At 36.1% G+C, this 16,250-nt stretch overlaps 1 protein-coding gene across 1 annotated transcript in view; it reads right to left on the bottom strand.

The window, feature by feature from the left end:
- The window catches only part of LOC145284968 (uncharacterized), a 421,732-nt gene that overhangs the window by 191,973 nt on the left and 213,509 nt on the right, over window positions 1-16,250 (bottom strand). The window contains exon 15 of the mRNA XM_080134072.1: window positions 2,582-2,689. Within this exon, the coding sequence (XP_079990198.1) occupies window positions 2,582-2,689 (108 nt within the window). The remainder of the gene's footprint in view (window positions 1-2,581; window positions 2,690-16,250) is intronic.

The raw sequence follows: 16,250 nt of genomic DNA, 5'->3' as shown, positions 1-16,250 counted from the left end.
GATGATAGAAAAAAATTCCGTAGTTGATCGAGAATTGTTCAAGCGTAGTATTGATATTGCAGCACTGCAAGAAACGAGGCTCTCTGTAAGTGGCACCATCAAAGCGGAAAATTATACATTTTACTGGTTTGGTAGACCGGAAGAAGTAAGAATGTACGACACTGGGTTTGCTGTGAGGAATAGTCTCATTCTGAGCATTCAGACTCCATCAGCAACATCTGACAGTCTCTCCCATCTGAGGCTCAACACAAAACAGAGTAGTGTTCTCGTCTTATCTGCCTACGCGCCAACTCTTGATGCCGAAAGTGAAAGATGTCTTCTATGAACAATTAGAGGAAAAGCAAAGAACATGCTTGGAGAAAGAATGCACAATGTCGCTTAAGGATATGAATGCCCGGGTCGGGGCTGATTAAACAAGATGGCCACAATACCTTGGAAAGTTTGGAGTTGGAAGGATAAATAAAGATGGGCAGCGCCTTCTTAAGCTCTGCTACAGAAACAACCAAATCATCACAAACAGGCTATTCCCAGGTAACTTTTTTTCATAAGGTGTCATTCAAGATAATCCCACTGACATCAACTTGAATTCGTCATAACTAAAATAACAAGTTTGAGGCACATAATACACGAGCATACCACAGTGCAGAGTGTGACACAGATTACAGCATAGTTGTGTCTCGAATAGTGCTTCAGCCAAAACTCTACCATATGAAAGTTCTTAAATCTCTTAAGATTGACGTCTCCAACCAACATTCCATCCAAATTCGATGAGTTCTGCAAGAACTTGTCTGAAAAGTTGAAAATAGCCACAGACAAGGTGACCGGTCCAAAATAGTACTGAACTACAATGAAGAAATCAATCCAAGACTGTGCTGCTGATGTTTTGGGGAGGCAGGCCAGGAGAAACCAAGATTGGTTTTCTGCCTCACTTTCGACCATCCAGCCAGTTCTAAAAGAAAAAAAGACATGCCTTTCTCTCCCATAAATTTCGACTAACTCGGAAATGTAAAGAAGGCCACAGGAAATGCTGTGCTGAAGTTCAAAGGATCACTAAAACGTTTCTGAAGGAGTATTGGGATTCTCTTTGCTCTGCAATTGAAACAGCCCGTGATGCAGGAGCAAGTCGAGAAATGTATTTCTGGAAAGAAAAGTCTGCATGAGGACCCTCCCAGCAATCATTAAAGACGGTACGACAATCATGTATTATTTTGAGAAATTAGATCGATACTGACTTGTATCACCAGGTGATTCAGTCAATCAATCCTTTCCCAACCATTAATGAACTAAACGAAGAAACAACCACCCAAGAGATAACCAAAGTAATAAAGTTGCAGGCTCAGAGTTCTTACCGAACACATCCATCGGTTTATGCTCAGCTGCTGGCCCTACAAAACTGTTTCCCAAGATTTCAAGGATGCAAAAATTATGACACTTTTCAAAAACAAAGGTTCAAGAGGGGATTGAAACAATTCCTGTGGCATCTCACTTCTCAGTGTAACTGGGAAATTGATGATTCTTCAGCTCCTCTAACGTCTACAGAAAATTGCCGAAACTGTGTATTCTGAATCGCAATGTGGTTTTATGTCGATAAATCTGTGAGGTATTTGATCCTCGATTGTGACGATGGAAATTTCTTTATCCTCTCACGATACAAAGTCACGTTGAGAGTTCAGGAACTAGTAGTCTGTGAACTCATCTACGCTGATGATGATGCTATTTGAATATCTTCGCCGGAGGATCTTCAACGATTTCTAGATTCTTTCTCAAACTCATGTAGACATTTCGGACTAACACTCAGTCTTAAGAAAACCGTCATTCTCTTCCAATCATCAGAGAGTGTTAATTTTACAATAGATAATATAACCTTAGAGAATGTCGTTGAATTCAAATACCTTGGTGCGACCGTCGCCAAAAACATTACTCTTGATCCCGAACTAAGCACGCGACTTGATCTAGCTTCTACCAGATTTGGGAGGCTCACGCAGCGCGTTTGGAAGAATAAGCATCTTCTCTTTGGGGCTGAGACGTGGTCTACATATCATCCTCAACAGTCCAGGGTTAGTGTCTTTTATAAAAGATGTCTCCGATCAATCATTGGTCTGTCATGGGAGGACAGAATAAAAAACGAAGAGCTCTTCAGACGGACAGATTCGGATGCACTTTTCTTGAGGATGAAACTTCGGTGGCAGATCATGTAAACCGAATGTCATGTGAACGCCTACTTTACAATGTATTACATTGTGTTTTGAAAGAGGGCACTCGGCCTGTTAGTTGTCCGCGTCTCAGATTTAAAGATTTGCTAAAGCGAGATCTCAGAGATTACGGTTTCCAATATGAGCAATGGACAGCACTATCCCGTGACGGAAAATCTATGCCGGGAAAGCGAGAGATGTGACGGAAAATCTGAAAAAAAACTCAAAATACGTAGATCTAAGACGACATAGTTTTGACCTTTATAGCATTGTCGGTAACAAAAGAAATGTAAGCGATATTAGAGATTTCAAAACATTAAAAATGAGTACTCTTGCATGCGTTACTGAACAAATCAAAGGAAAAATTAAGAAATACTAATGAAACTTACTAAAGCACAATCCACAATACTCCGGGCAGAAATCATGAGACCAGCGAGGATAATCCGTGCAAACGGCGGTGGTGAATTCATGACATCTTTTAATTCTATCCTCGCAAGCTAGAAGAAAGACGGGTTGAATTAAACATAAGCAACAGAATCATATTATAGATTTATTTTGCACTACTAAAGCAACATTAAACTAATTGTTGTAAGAATCAGAATTTTAATAAATGATAGCAATAGAAAAAGACGGCAATAACGAAATGAATGGAAAACAGTTCGAAATACAAATGTATATTAAGTTTAATTTACTAGTATTAAACTAGTTGTGTTCAATAGAAAAATATAGTCAGAATGACCGTAAATTACCTGGAATTTAATTAAAATCTCATCTACCTTGTACCTAAGATTATATTTTTAGTTTCGTATTTCAACAATTATATATTTAATCCTGTGTGTGTGATATCTTCTGGTGGATTCTTTTTGGCTTAGTAATATAAAGAAAAAATGAAAAAAGAAGCCATTTTCCTAGTTAGAAGCCCTCTCAGTCTCGCTCATTAATAACCGCTTTATATTTAATAGTATACATAATATGTGTCGGTTCTTTATTTGGGCTATTACCTGGGCGTGTTTATTGGCGAATCAGTATGATTTGCGATTATATTGATGAACTTCTGAATTTGCTCCAAGACAAAGATATAAATTGCGTTTAGTTTACTGCAAAAAACTTTATTTAATTGACTATTAATTTAAATTAATATATTTATAATGATAAAACTTACACTTCCTTACAATGTTTCAGTTTCATACGAAAAAATAATACATTTGATGATTTTTTTTAAATACATAAATATGTTTTTGTCCTCCAATAAAAGGTAGGGCATGTCTTCTAAAACCATGCATTTTAAAACATTACAAATCTATTCTTACATTTATATCCTATATTAAACACTAAAATAATACTGGGTCCAATGCCATTATTTTCAATAACCGAATTATTTTTATCCTACTTGTACTTTTCAAAAATTTATTTACGTTGCTAAAAAAGGGTTACATAAACGGAAATAAAACATATTTTTCTTCTTTACACTAGTGCGATGCTTATAAAACACATAACATATAAGGAACAATGGCTGCAGAGAAATAAATACCAAAATCTACTTTGATATCTTTTTGGTCGACCATTTATAAAGCAATCGTTGGCAACATACGCAAGGTATACACATAAGTTTCAACTATGGGTGTATTTCTTCTGTTAGGACAGAGAAACACATAAGTTCCAACTATGGGTGTATTTCTTCTGTTAGGACAGAGAAACACATAAGTTCCAACTATGGGTGTATTTCTTCTGTTAGGACAGAGAAACACATAAGTTCCAACTATGGGTGTATTTCTTCTGTTAGGACAGAGAAACACATAAGTTCCAACTGTGGGTGTATTTCTTCTGTTATGACAGAGAAAACCAATAAGTTCCAACTATGGGTGTATTTCTTCTGTTATGACAGAGAAACACATAAGTTCCAACTATGGGTGTATTTCTTCTGTTAGGACAGAGAAACACATAAGTTCCAACTGTGGGTGTATTTCTTCTGTTATGACAGAGAAACACATAAGTTCCAACTATGGGTGTATTTCTTCTGTTAGGACAGAGAAACACATAAGTTCCAACTATGGGTGTATTTCTTCTGTTATGACAGAGAAACACATAAGTTCCAACTATGGGTGTATTTCTTCTGTTATGACAGAGAAACACATAAGTTCCAACTATGGGTGTATTTCTTCTGTTAGGACAGAGAAACACATAAGTTCCAACTGTGGGTGTATTTCTTCTGTTATGACAGAGAAACACATAAGTTCCAACTGTGGGTGTATTTCTTCTGTTATGACAGAGAAACACATAAGTTCCAACTATGGGTGTATTTCTTCTGTTAGGACAGAGAAACACATAAGTTCCAACTATGGGTGTATTTCTTCTGTTATGACAGAGAAACTCATAAGTTCCAACTATGGGTGTATTTCTTCTATTAGGACAGAGAAACACATAAGTTCCAACTGTGGGTGTATTTCTTCTGTTATGACAGAGAAACACATAAGTTCCAACTATGGGTGTATTTCTTCTGTTAGGACAGAGAAACACATAAGTTCCAACTATGGGTGTATTTCTTCTGTTAGGACAGAGAAACACATAAGTTCCAACTATGGGTGTATTTCTTCTGTTAGGACAGAGAAACACATAAGTTCCAACTATGGGTGTATTTCTTCTCTTATGACAGAGAAACACATAAGTTCCAACTATGGGTGTATTTCTTCTGTTAGGACAGAGAAACACATAAGTTCCAACTGTGGGTGTATTTCTTCTGTTAGGACAGAGAAACACATAAGTTCCAACTATGGGTGTATTTCTTCTGTTAGGACAGAGAAACACATAAGTTCCAACTATGGGTGTATTTTTTCTGTTAGGACAGAGAAACACATAAGTTCCAACTATGGGTGTATTTCTTCTGTTAGGGCAGAGAAACACATAAATTCCAACTATGGGTGTATTTCTTCTGTTATAACAGAGAAACACATAAGTTCAAACTATGGGTGTATTTCTTCTGTTAGGACAGAGAAACACATCAGTTCCAACTATGGGTGTATTTCTTCTGTTATGACAGAGAAACACATAAGTTCCAACTATGGGTGTATTTCTTCTGTTAGGACAGAGAAACACATAAGTTCCAACTATGGGTGTATTTCTTCTGTTAGGACAGAGAAACACATAAGTTCCAACTATGGGTGTATTTCTTCTGTTAGGACTGAGAAACACATAAGTTCCAACTATGGGTGTATTTCTTCTGTTAGGACAGAGAAACACATAAGTTCCAACTGTGGGTGTATTTCTTCTGTTATGACAGAGAAACACATAAGTTCCAACTATGGGTGTATTTCTTCTGTTATGACAGAGAAACACATAAGTTCCAACTATGGGTGTATTTCTTCTGTTAGGACAGAGAAACACATAAGTTCCAACTGTGGGTGTATTTCTTCTGTTAGGACAGAGAAACACATAAGTTCCAACTATGGGTGTATTTCTTCTGTTAGGACAGAGAAACACATAAGTTCCAACTATGGGTGTATTTCTTCTGTTAGTACAGAGAAAAACATAAGTTCCAACTATGGGTGTATTTCTTCTCTTATGACAGAGAAACACATAAGTTCCAACTATGGGTGTATTTCTTCTGTTAGGACAGAGAAACACATAAGTTCCAACTATGGGTGTATTTCTTCTGTTAGGACAGAGAAACACATAAGTTCCAACTATGGGTGTATTTCTTCTGTTAGGACAGAGAAACACATAAGTTCCAACTATGGGTGTATTTCTTCTGTTAGGACAGAGAAACACATAAGTTCCAACTGTGGGTGTATTTCTTCTGTTATGACAGAGAAAACCAATAAGTTCCAACTATGGGTGTATTTCTTCTGTTATGACAGAGAAACACATAAGTTCCAACTATGGGTGTATTTCTTCTGTTAGGACAGAGAAACACATAAGTTCCAACTGTGGGTGTATTTCTTCTGTTATGACAGAGAAACACATAAGTTCCAACTATGGGTGTATTTCTTCTGTTAGGACAGAGAAACACATAAGTTCCAACTATGGGTGTATTTCTTCTGTTATGACAGAGAAACACATAAGTTCCAACTATGGGTGTATTTCTTCTGTTATGACAGAGAAACACATAAGTTCCAACTATGGGTGTATTTCTTCTGTTAGGACAGAGAAACACATAAGTTCCAACTGTGGGTGTATTTCTTCTGTTATGACAGAGAAACACATAAGTTCCAACTGTGGGTGTATTTCTTCTGTTATGACAGAGAAACACATAAGTTCCAACTATGGGTGTATTTCTTCTGTTAGGACAGAGAAACACATAAGTTCCAACTATGGGTGTATTTCTTCTGTTATGACAGAGAAACACATAAGTTCCAACTATGGGTGTATTTCTTCTGTTAGGACAGAGAAACACATAAGTTCCAACTATGGGTGTATTTCTTCTGTTAGGACAGAGAAACACATAAGTTCCAACTATGGGTGTATTTCTTCTCTTATGACAGAGAAACACATAAGTTCCAACTATGGGTGTATTTCTTCTGTTAGGACAGAGAAACACATAAGTTCCAACTGTGGGTGTATTTCTTCTGTTAGGACAGAGAAACACATAAGTTCCAACTATGGGTGTATTTCTTCTGTTAGGACAGAGAAACACATAAGTTCCAACTATGGGTGTATTTTTTCTGTTAGGACAGAGAAACACATAAGTTCCAACTATGGGTGTATTTCTTCTGTTAGGGCAGAGAAACACATAAATTCCAACTATGGGTGTATTTCTTCTGTTATAACAGAGAAACACATAAGTTCAAACTATGGGTGTATTTCTTCTGTTAGGACAGAGAAACACATCAGTTCCAACTATGGGTGTATTTCTTCTGTTATGACAGAGAAACACATAAGTTCCAACTATGGGTGTATTTCTTCTGTTAGGACAGAGAAACACATAAGTTCCAACTATGGGTGTATTTCTTCTGTTAGGACAGAGAAACACATAAGTTCCAACTATGGGTGTATTTCTTCTGTTAGGACTGAGAAACACATAAGTTCCAACTATGGGTGTATTTCTTCTGTTAGGACAGAGAAACACATAAGTTCCAACTGTGGGTGTATTTCTTCTGTTATGACAGAGAAACACATAAGTTCCAACTATGGGTGTATTTCTTCTGTTATGACAGAGAAACACATAAGTTCCAACTATGGGTGTATTTCTTCTGTTAGGACAGAGAAACACATAAGTTCCAACTGTGGGTGTATTTCTTCTGTTAGGACAGAGAAACACATAAGTTCCAACTATGGGTGTATTTCTTCTGTTAGGACAGAGAAACACATAAGTTCCAACTATGGGTGTATTTCTTCTGTTAGTACAGAGAAACACATAAGTTCCAACTATGGGTGTATTTCTTCTCTTATGACAGAGAAACACATAAGTTCCAACTATGGGTGTATTTCTTCTGTTAGGACAGAGAAACACATAAGTTCCAACTGTGGGTGTATTTCTTCTGTTAGGACAGAGAAACACATAAGTTCCAACTATGGGTGAATTTCTTCTCTTAGGACAGAGAAACACATAAGTTCCAACTATGGGTGTATTTTTTCTGTTAGGACAGAGAAACACATAAGTTCCAACTATGGGTGTATTTCTTCTGTTAGGGCAGAGAAACACATAAGTTCCAACTATGGGTGTATTTCTTCTGTTATGACAGAGAAACACATAAGTTCCAACTATGGGTGTATTTCTTCTGTTAGGACAGAGAAACACATAAGTTCCAACTATGGGTGTATTTCTTCTGTTATGACAGAGAAACACATTAGTTCCAACTATGGGTGTATTTCTTCTGTTAGGACAGAGAAACACATAAGTTCCAACTATGGGTGTATTTTTTCTGTTAGGACAGAGAAACACATAAGTTCCAACTATGGGTGTATTTCTTCTGTTAGGACAGAGAAACACATAAGTTCCAACTATTGGTGTATTTCTTCTGTTAGGACAGAGAAACACATAAGTTCCAACTATGGGTGTATTTCGTCTGTTAGGGCAGAGAAACACATAAGTTCCAACTATGGGTGTATTTCTTCTGTTAGGACAGAGAAACACATAAGTTCCAACTATGGGTGTATTTCTTCTGTTAGGACAGAGAAACACATAAGTTCCAACTATGGGTGTATTTCTTCTGTTAGGACAGAGAAACACATAAGTTCCAACTATGGGTGCATTTCTTCTGTTATGACAGAGAAACACATAAGTTCCAACTATGGGTGTATTTCTTCTGTTAGGACAGAGAAACACATAAGTTCCAACTGTGGGTGTATTTCTTCTGTTAGGGCAGAGAAAGCTTGTCGTAAATTAATAGCAATCGCTTCGAGAACTTTTACATTAGTTTCCGAATGTTCTCGGTGCAAAATCGAAGACGCTTCATGCATGTATCCTGCAGTGCGCATAGGCACTATAATAAATACTTACCAATGGCCAACTCATACGGTTGTAAATGTCTAAGTGTTTGCAATGTTCTGTGCCTACGAATCGAAAGTTCGAAACGCTCACGTAATCAGCCTCGTACTGACCATTAAAGTAATTAATTGTATTAAAGGAGGAAGACTATATTTGTTTTTTTCGTTGATGTTAAATGCGTCTGTGCGGTTTTGAGCACGACTTCCAAACCAATCATCATTCATGAAAGTAAAAAACATATATTATACATAACAATCCGGGAATACTGGGTAGGGACAGCTAGTATAATGTTAATGGAAATCTCGACTTCAAAGTTTAATGATCTTTAGAAAAGCAGCTATACTTTATCGTCAAAATCTCTAGTCTTATTTTTCCAGGAAGGTCAATATCAGTTGGCCAAGCACACTCTAAATCACACAGAATACAAAAAGAGTTCTCATTAGTGAGAGAATGATATTTAGTAACCTTATGATCTTTAGAATACTCTGGTTACATATCGTAGCTTTGACCAAGAGATTAAAGAAATAAATGTCGATAAAATTGACACTTTTCTCCATATCTTACAAAAAGCGGAATTGTGATGCTGCCAAAGTAAATGCGATAACCTCTATATAAAGGTTAAGTTCTGGCAGTCATAAGGCGAGCGCAGATTATATAGCGTATTTTATATTGTATTGTTAAACACAGGATCAAGCAGTCCATTTTCATTTTTTTTTTTTTTTACATTCAAATTAACATTTCATTTTTGCACATTATTTATAATCGTCCACGATAAGAGTATGCGTATTATATCCTTCATTGCCACGTTTTTCAGTATCTTAATATACCGATCAATATTTTTATGTTTACGTTTAGAAAGCGTCTATTGTTATTATTTTAACAATATATATATATATATATATATATATATATATATATATATATATATATATATATATATATATTACACAAAATTATATCGCTATGTTAACTGAAGTAGCTTTGGAGCATTTTAGTTATATATAGAGTATACTATAATCATAGTTAAACGTATGTAAGCTTTCATTTGGAGTTCGGCATTTCTATTCGTTCAATGACATGGTTATGTTATTTCTTAAAACCCTTTTTCTCTTTCATAAAATCATTTACTCACCAGATGATTAGCATACAATTTCCTCTAATAATAACGATTGGTGTTCCATTCAGATTTTTATTATTATTCGTACTTACTGAAGGTTATCACAGAGGACATCTTACTGGCAATAACCTGTGGAGTTCCAAGGATTCTAAATAATATCAAATCACCCAGATTTCCAATGCACACCCCCCTCTCGATAAACAGTGTAAATTCCTTTTAAATTATAGCAACAACTGTTATCCATTGATTTCTTGCTAGCAACGTCCATTGATATTCCTTGAGATTTGTAAAGCAAAACGCCTCCTTAAAGTCTCAGTATTCGCTTTACTTTTTCAGTGGATGATTTGGTTAGTGCTCTCCCTCTTTGGCCATTTTCTCTTCCCTAGTCATACACTGACACGCCATTTTTTTCGAAGTTAACATACATTTTATAGTTTCGGTGTTTCGTTTCCGTGTGGCCGGCTTTTTTACTGTTTTTCTCTCTCTTATATTGCAACATCAATGGGTAGTGTTCGGGGTTTATGTAACTTGCCTTTTTCATTCAAGCATTTTACTGAAAATTTCAGCTGTTTAATTATTGTTATTGATTGCATTATTATTATTATTATTATTATTATTATTATTATTATTATTATTATTATTATTATTATGATGATTATTATTATTATTATTGTTGTTGTTGTTGTTGTTGTTGTTGTTTTTATCCAGTGAAAATGGAAATTTGTAAATATAATCGCATATTATGTATCATTAGGCTACTCTCTAATGTTTACTATGGAATTAACATGTCTTGGTATTTTATTTATCACAGGTTTTGATGGGATTATTATAATAATTTAGTACTTTTTTAATCTTGTAACTATGAGCTTAGCTAATGTAATATTTTAATTGATTATTATTTTATAATTTATTTTATTGTATAATTTCATATTAATACTAACAAGATAATGGCGATTAAACTTGCTCAACGGATATATATGTAGATGCATCCTAAACTAGCAGGATAACCATATTCTATAAAATAACAATATAAACATTTTTGGTGCTAATGCACTTTCTAATCTGCGCTATTTTTAAAATCGTATTTCCAAGTTAAATTAAAGTTTTATGGTATGAATTTTATTCAATTATACAGAATATGTACAAAAAAACCCTCCCATGTTAAGAATGGCTTTTTAAATAATGACGTTATTATTTCAGCACGGATCAATAAGTGCATGAGTACAACATGTTTGTATAGGGGTTACATAAACACCCCATGGGACTAACGATGTTTGGAACACCCATCTGAATAACACAGGTTTAAGAGTTCTTACATGAACTTTTAGCATGGCTTTCCCACTGGCAAATGATGTTCTTACATGAATTTTTAGCATGGCTTTCCCACTGGCAAATGATGTTCTTACATGTATTTTTAGCATGGCTTTCCAACTGGCAAATGATGTTCTTACATGAATTTTTAGCATGGCTTTCCCACTGGCAAATGATGTTCTTACATGAATTTTTAGCATGGCTTTCCAACTGGCAAATGATGTTCTTACATGAACTTTTAGCATGGCTTTCCCACTGGCAAATGATGTTCTTACATGAATTTTTAGCATGGCTTCCCCACTGGCAAATTATGTTCTTACATGAATTTTTAGCATGGCTTTCCCACTGGCAAATGATGTTCTTACATGAATTTTTAGCAGGGCTTTCCCACTGGCAAATGATGTCCTTACATGAATTTTTAGCATGGCTTTCCAACTGGCAAATGATGTTCTCACATGAATTTTTAGCATGGCTTTCCCACTGGCAAATGATGTCCTTACATGAATTTTTAGCATGGCTTTCCAACTGGCAAATGATGTTCTTACATGAATTTTTAGCATGGCTTTCCGACTGGCAAATGATGTCCTTACATGAATTTTTAGCATGGCTTTCCCACTTGCAAATGATGTTCTTACATGAATTTTTAGCATGGCTTTCCCACTGGCAAATGATGTGCTTACATGAATTTTTAGCATGGCTTTCCGACTGGCAAATGATGTTCTTACATGAATTTTTAGCATGGCTTTCCCACTGGTAAATGATGTTCTTACATGAAATTTTAGCATGGCTTTCCGACTGGCAAATGATGTTCTTACATGAATTTTTAGCATGGCTTTCCAACTGGCAAATGATGTTCTTACATGAATTTTTAGCAGGGCTTTCCCACTGGCAAATGATGTGCTTACATGAATTTTTAGCATGGCTTTCCGACTGGCAAATGATGTTCTTACATGAATTTTAAGCATGGCTTTCCCACTGGTGAATGATTTTCTTCCATGAATTTTTAGCATGGCTTTCCAACTGGCAAATGATGTTCTTACATGAATTTTTAGCATGGCTTTCCCACTGGCAAATGATGTTCTTACATGAATTTTTAGCATGGCTTTCCAACTAGCAAAAGATGTTCTTACATGAATTTTTAGCATGGCTTTCCCACTGGCAAATGATGTTCTTACATGAATTTTTAGCAGGGCTTTCCCACTGGCAAATGATGTTCTTACATGAAATTTTAGCATGGCTTTCCGACTGGCAAATGATGTTCTTACATGAATTTTTAGCAGGGCTTTCCAACTGGCAAATGATGTTCTTACATGAATTTTTAGCAGGGCTTTCCCACTGGCAAATGATGTTCTTACATGAAATTTTAGCATGGCTTTCCGACTGGCAAATGATGTTCTTACATGAATTTTTAGCATGGCTTTCCAACTGGCAAATGATGTTCTTACATGAATTTTTAGCATGGCTTTCCAACTGGCAAATGATGTTCTTACATGAATTTTTAGCAGGGCTTTCCCACTGGCAAATGATGTTCTTACATGAATTTTCAGCATGGCTTTCCCACTGGCAAATGATGTTCTTACATGAATTTTTAGCATGGCTTTCCAACTGGCAAATGATGTTCTTACATGATTTTTTAGCATGGCTTTTCCACTGGCAAATGATGTTCTTACATGAATTTTTAGCATGGCTTTCCAACTGGCAAATGATGTTCTTACATGAATTTTTAGCATGGCTTTCCAACTGGCAAATGATGTTCTTACATGAATTTTTAGCAGGGCTTTCCCACTGGCAAATGATGTTCTTACATGAATTTTCAGCATGGCTTTCCCACTGGCAAATGATGTTCTTACATGAATTTTTAGCATGGCTTTCCAACTGGCAAATGATGTTCTTACATGATTTTTTAGCATGGCTTTTCCACTGGCAAATGATGTTCTTACATGAATTTTTAGCATGGCTTTCCAACTGGCAAATGATGTTCTTACATGAATTTTTAGCATGGCTTTCCAACTGGCAAATGATGTTCTTACATGAATTTTTAGCATGGCTTTCCCACTGGCAAATGATGTTCTTACATGAATTTTTAGCATGGCTTTCCCACTGGCAAATGATGTTCTTACATGAATTTTTAGCATGGCTTTCCCACTGGCAAATGATGTTCTTACATGAATTTTTAGCATGGCTTTCCAACTGGCAAATGATGTTCTTACATGAATTTTTAGCATGGCTTTCCAACTGGCAAATGATGTTCTTACATGAATTTTTAGCATGGCTTTTCCACTGGCAAATGATGTTCTTACATGAATTTTTAGCATGGCTTTTCCACTGGCAAATGATGTTCTTACATGAATTTTTAGCATGGCTTTTCCACTGGCAAATGATGTTCTTACATGAATTTTTAGCATGGCTTTCCCACTGGCAAATGATGTTCTTACATGAAATTTTAGCATGGCTTTCCAACTGGCAAATGATGTTCTTACATGAATTTTTAGCATGGCTTTCCCACTGGCAAATGATGTTCTTACATGAAATTTTAGCATGGCTTTCCGACTGGCAAATGATGTTCTTACATGAATTTTTAGCATGGCTTTTCCACTGGCAAATGATGTTCTTACATGAATTTTTAGCATGGCTTTTCCACTGGCAAATGATGTTCTTACATGAATTTTTAGCATGGCTTTTCCACTGGCAAATGATGTTCTTACATGAATTTTTAGCATGGCTTTCCCACTGGCAAATGATGTTCTTACATGAAATTTTAGCATGGCTTTCCAACTGGCAAATGATGTTCTTACATGAATTTTTAGCATGGCTTTCCCACTGGCAAATGATGTTCTTACATGAAATTTTAGCATGGCTTTCCGACTGGCAAATGATGTTCTTACATGAATTTTTAGCATGGCTTTTCCACTGGCAAATGATGTTCTTACATGAATTTTTAGCATGGCTTTCCCACTGGCAAATGATGTTCTTACATGAAATTTTAGCATGGCTTTCCCACTGGCAAATGATGTTCTTACATGAATTTTTAGCATGGCTTTCCCACTGGCAAATGATGTTCTTACATGAATTTTTAGCATGGCTTTCCCACTGGCAAATGATGTTCTTACATGAATTTTTAGCATGGCTTTCCAACTGGCAAATGATGTTCTTACATGAATTTTTAGCATGGCTTTCCAACTGGCAAATGATGTTCTTACATGAATTTTTAGCATGGCTTTTCCACTGGCAAATGATGTTCTTACATGAATTTTTAGCATGGCTTTTCCACTGGCAAATGATGTTCTTACATGAATTTTTAGCATGGCTTTTCCACTGGCAAATGATGTTCTTACATGAATTTTTAGCATGGCTTTCCCACTGGCAAATGATGTTCTTACATGAATTTTTAGCATGGCTTTCCAACTGGCAAATGATGTTCTTACATGAATTTTTAGCATGGCTTTCCCACTGGCAAATGATGTTCTTACATGAAATTTTAGCATGGCTTTCCGACTGGCAAATGATGTTCTTACATGAATTTTTAGCATGGCTTTCCAACTGGCAAATGATGTTCTTACATGAATTTTTAGCATGGCTTTCCAACTGGCAAATGATGTTCTTACATGAATTTTTAGCATGGCTTTCCCACTGGCAAATGATGTTCTTACATGAATTTTCAGCATGGCTTTCCGACTGGCAAATGATGTTCTTACATGAATTTTTAGCATGGCTTTCCAACTGGCAAATGATGTTCTTACATGATTTTTTAGCATGGCTTTTCCACTGGCAAATGATGTTCTTACATGAATTTTTAGCATGGCTTTCCCACTGGCAAATAATGTTCTTACATGAATTTTTAGTAGGGCTTTCCCACTGGCAAATGATGTTCTTACATGAATTTTTAGCATGGCTTTCCCACTGGCAAATGATGTTCTTACATGAATTTTTAGCATGGCTTTCCCACTGGCAAATGATGTTCTTACATGAATTTTTAGCAGGGCTTTCCCACTGGCAAATGATGTTCTTACATGAATTTTTAGCAGGGCTTTCCAACTGGCAAATGATGTTCTTACATGAATTTTTAGCATGGCTTTCCCACTGGCAAATGATGTTCTTACATGAATTTTTAGCAGGGCTTTCCCACTGGCAAATGATGTTCTTACATGAATTTTTAGCATGGCTTTCCCACTGGCAAATGATGTTCTTACATGAATTTTTAGCATGGCTTTCCCACTGGCAAATGATGTTCTTACATGAATTTTTAGCAGGGCTTTCCCACTGGCAAATGATGTTCTTACATGAATTTTTAGCAGGGCTTTCCAACTGGCAAATGATGTTCTTACATGAATTTTTAGCATGGCTTTCCCACTGGCAAATGATGTTCTTACATGAATTTTCAGCATTGCTTTCCCACTGGCAAATGATGTTCTTACATAAATTTTTAGCATGGCTTTCCCACTGGCAAATGATGTTCTTACATGAATTTTTAGCATGGCTTTCCCACTGGCAAATGATGTTCTTACATGAATTTTTAGCAGAGCTTTCCGACTGGCAAATGATGTTCTTACATGAATTTTTAGCAGGGCTTTCCCACTGGCAAATGATGTTCTTACATGAATTTTTAGCATGGCTTTCCCACTGGCAAATGATGTCCTTACATGAATTTTTAGCATGGCTTTCCAACTGGCAAATGATGTTCTTACATGAATTTTTAGCATGGCTTTCCGACTGGCAAATGATGTCCTTACATGAATTTTTAGCATGGCTTTCCCACTTGCAAATGATGCTCTTACATGAATTTTTAGCATGGCTTTCCCACTGGCAAATGATGTTCTTACATGAATTTTTAGCATGGCTTTCCGACTGGCAAATGATGTTCTTACATGAATTTTTAGCATGGCTTTCCCACTGGTAAATGATGTTCTTACATGAATTTTTAGCATGGCTTTCCAACTGGCAAATGATGTTCTTACATGAATTTTTAGCATGGCTTTCCCACTGGCAAATGATGTTCTTACATGAATTTTTAGCATGGCTTTCCAACTGGCAAATGATGTTCTTACATGAATTTTTAGCATGGCTTTCCCACTGGCAAATGATGTTCTTACATGAATTTTTAGCAGGGCTTTCCCACTGGCAAATGATGTTCTTACATGAAATTTTAGCATGGCTTTCCGACTGGCAAATGATGTTCTCACATGAATTTTTAGCATGGCTTTCCAAC

Source organism: Euprymna scolopes, chromosome 9, assembly GCF_053919585.1.
Source record: "Euprymna scolopes isolate OS-2025 chromosome 9, ASM5391958v1, whole genome shotgun sequence".
In the NCBI taxonomy this organism is placed as follows: Eukaryota; Metazoa; Mollusca; class Cephalopoda; order Sepiida; family Sepiolidae; genus Euprymna; species Euprymna scolopes.
The sequence above is the reverse complement of the archived record's forward strand: the minus strand, read 5'-3'. Positions and strand labels throughout refer to the sequence as shown.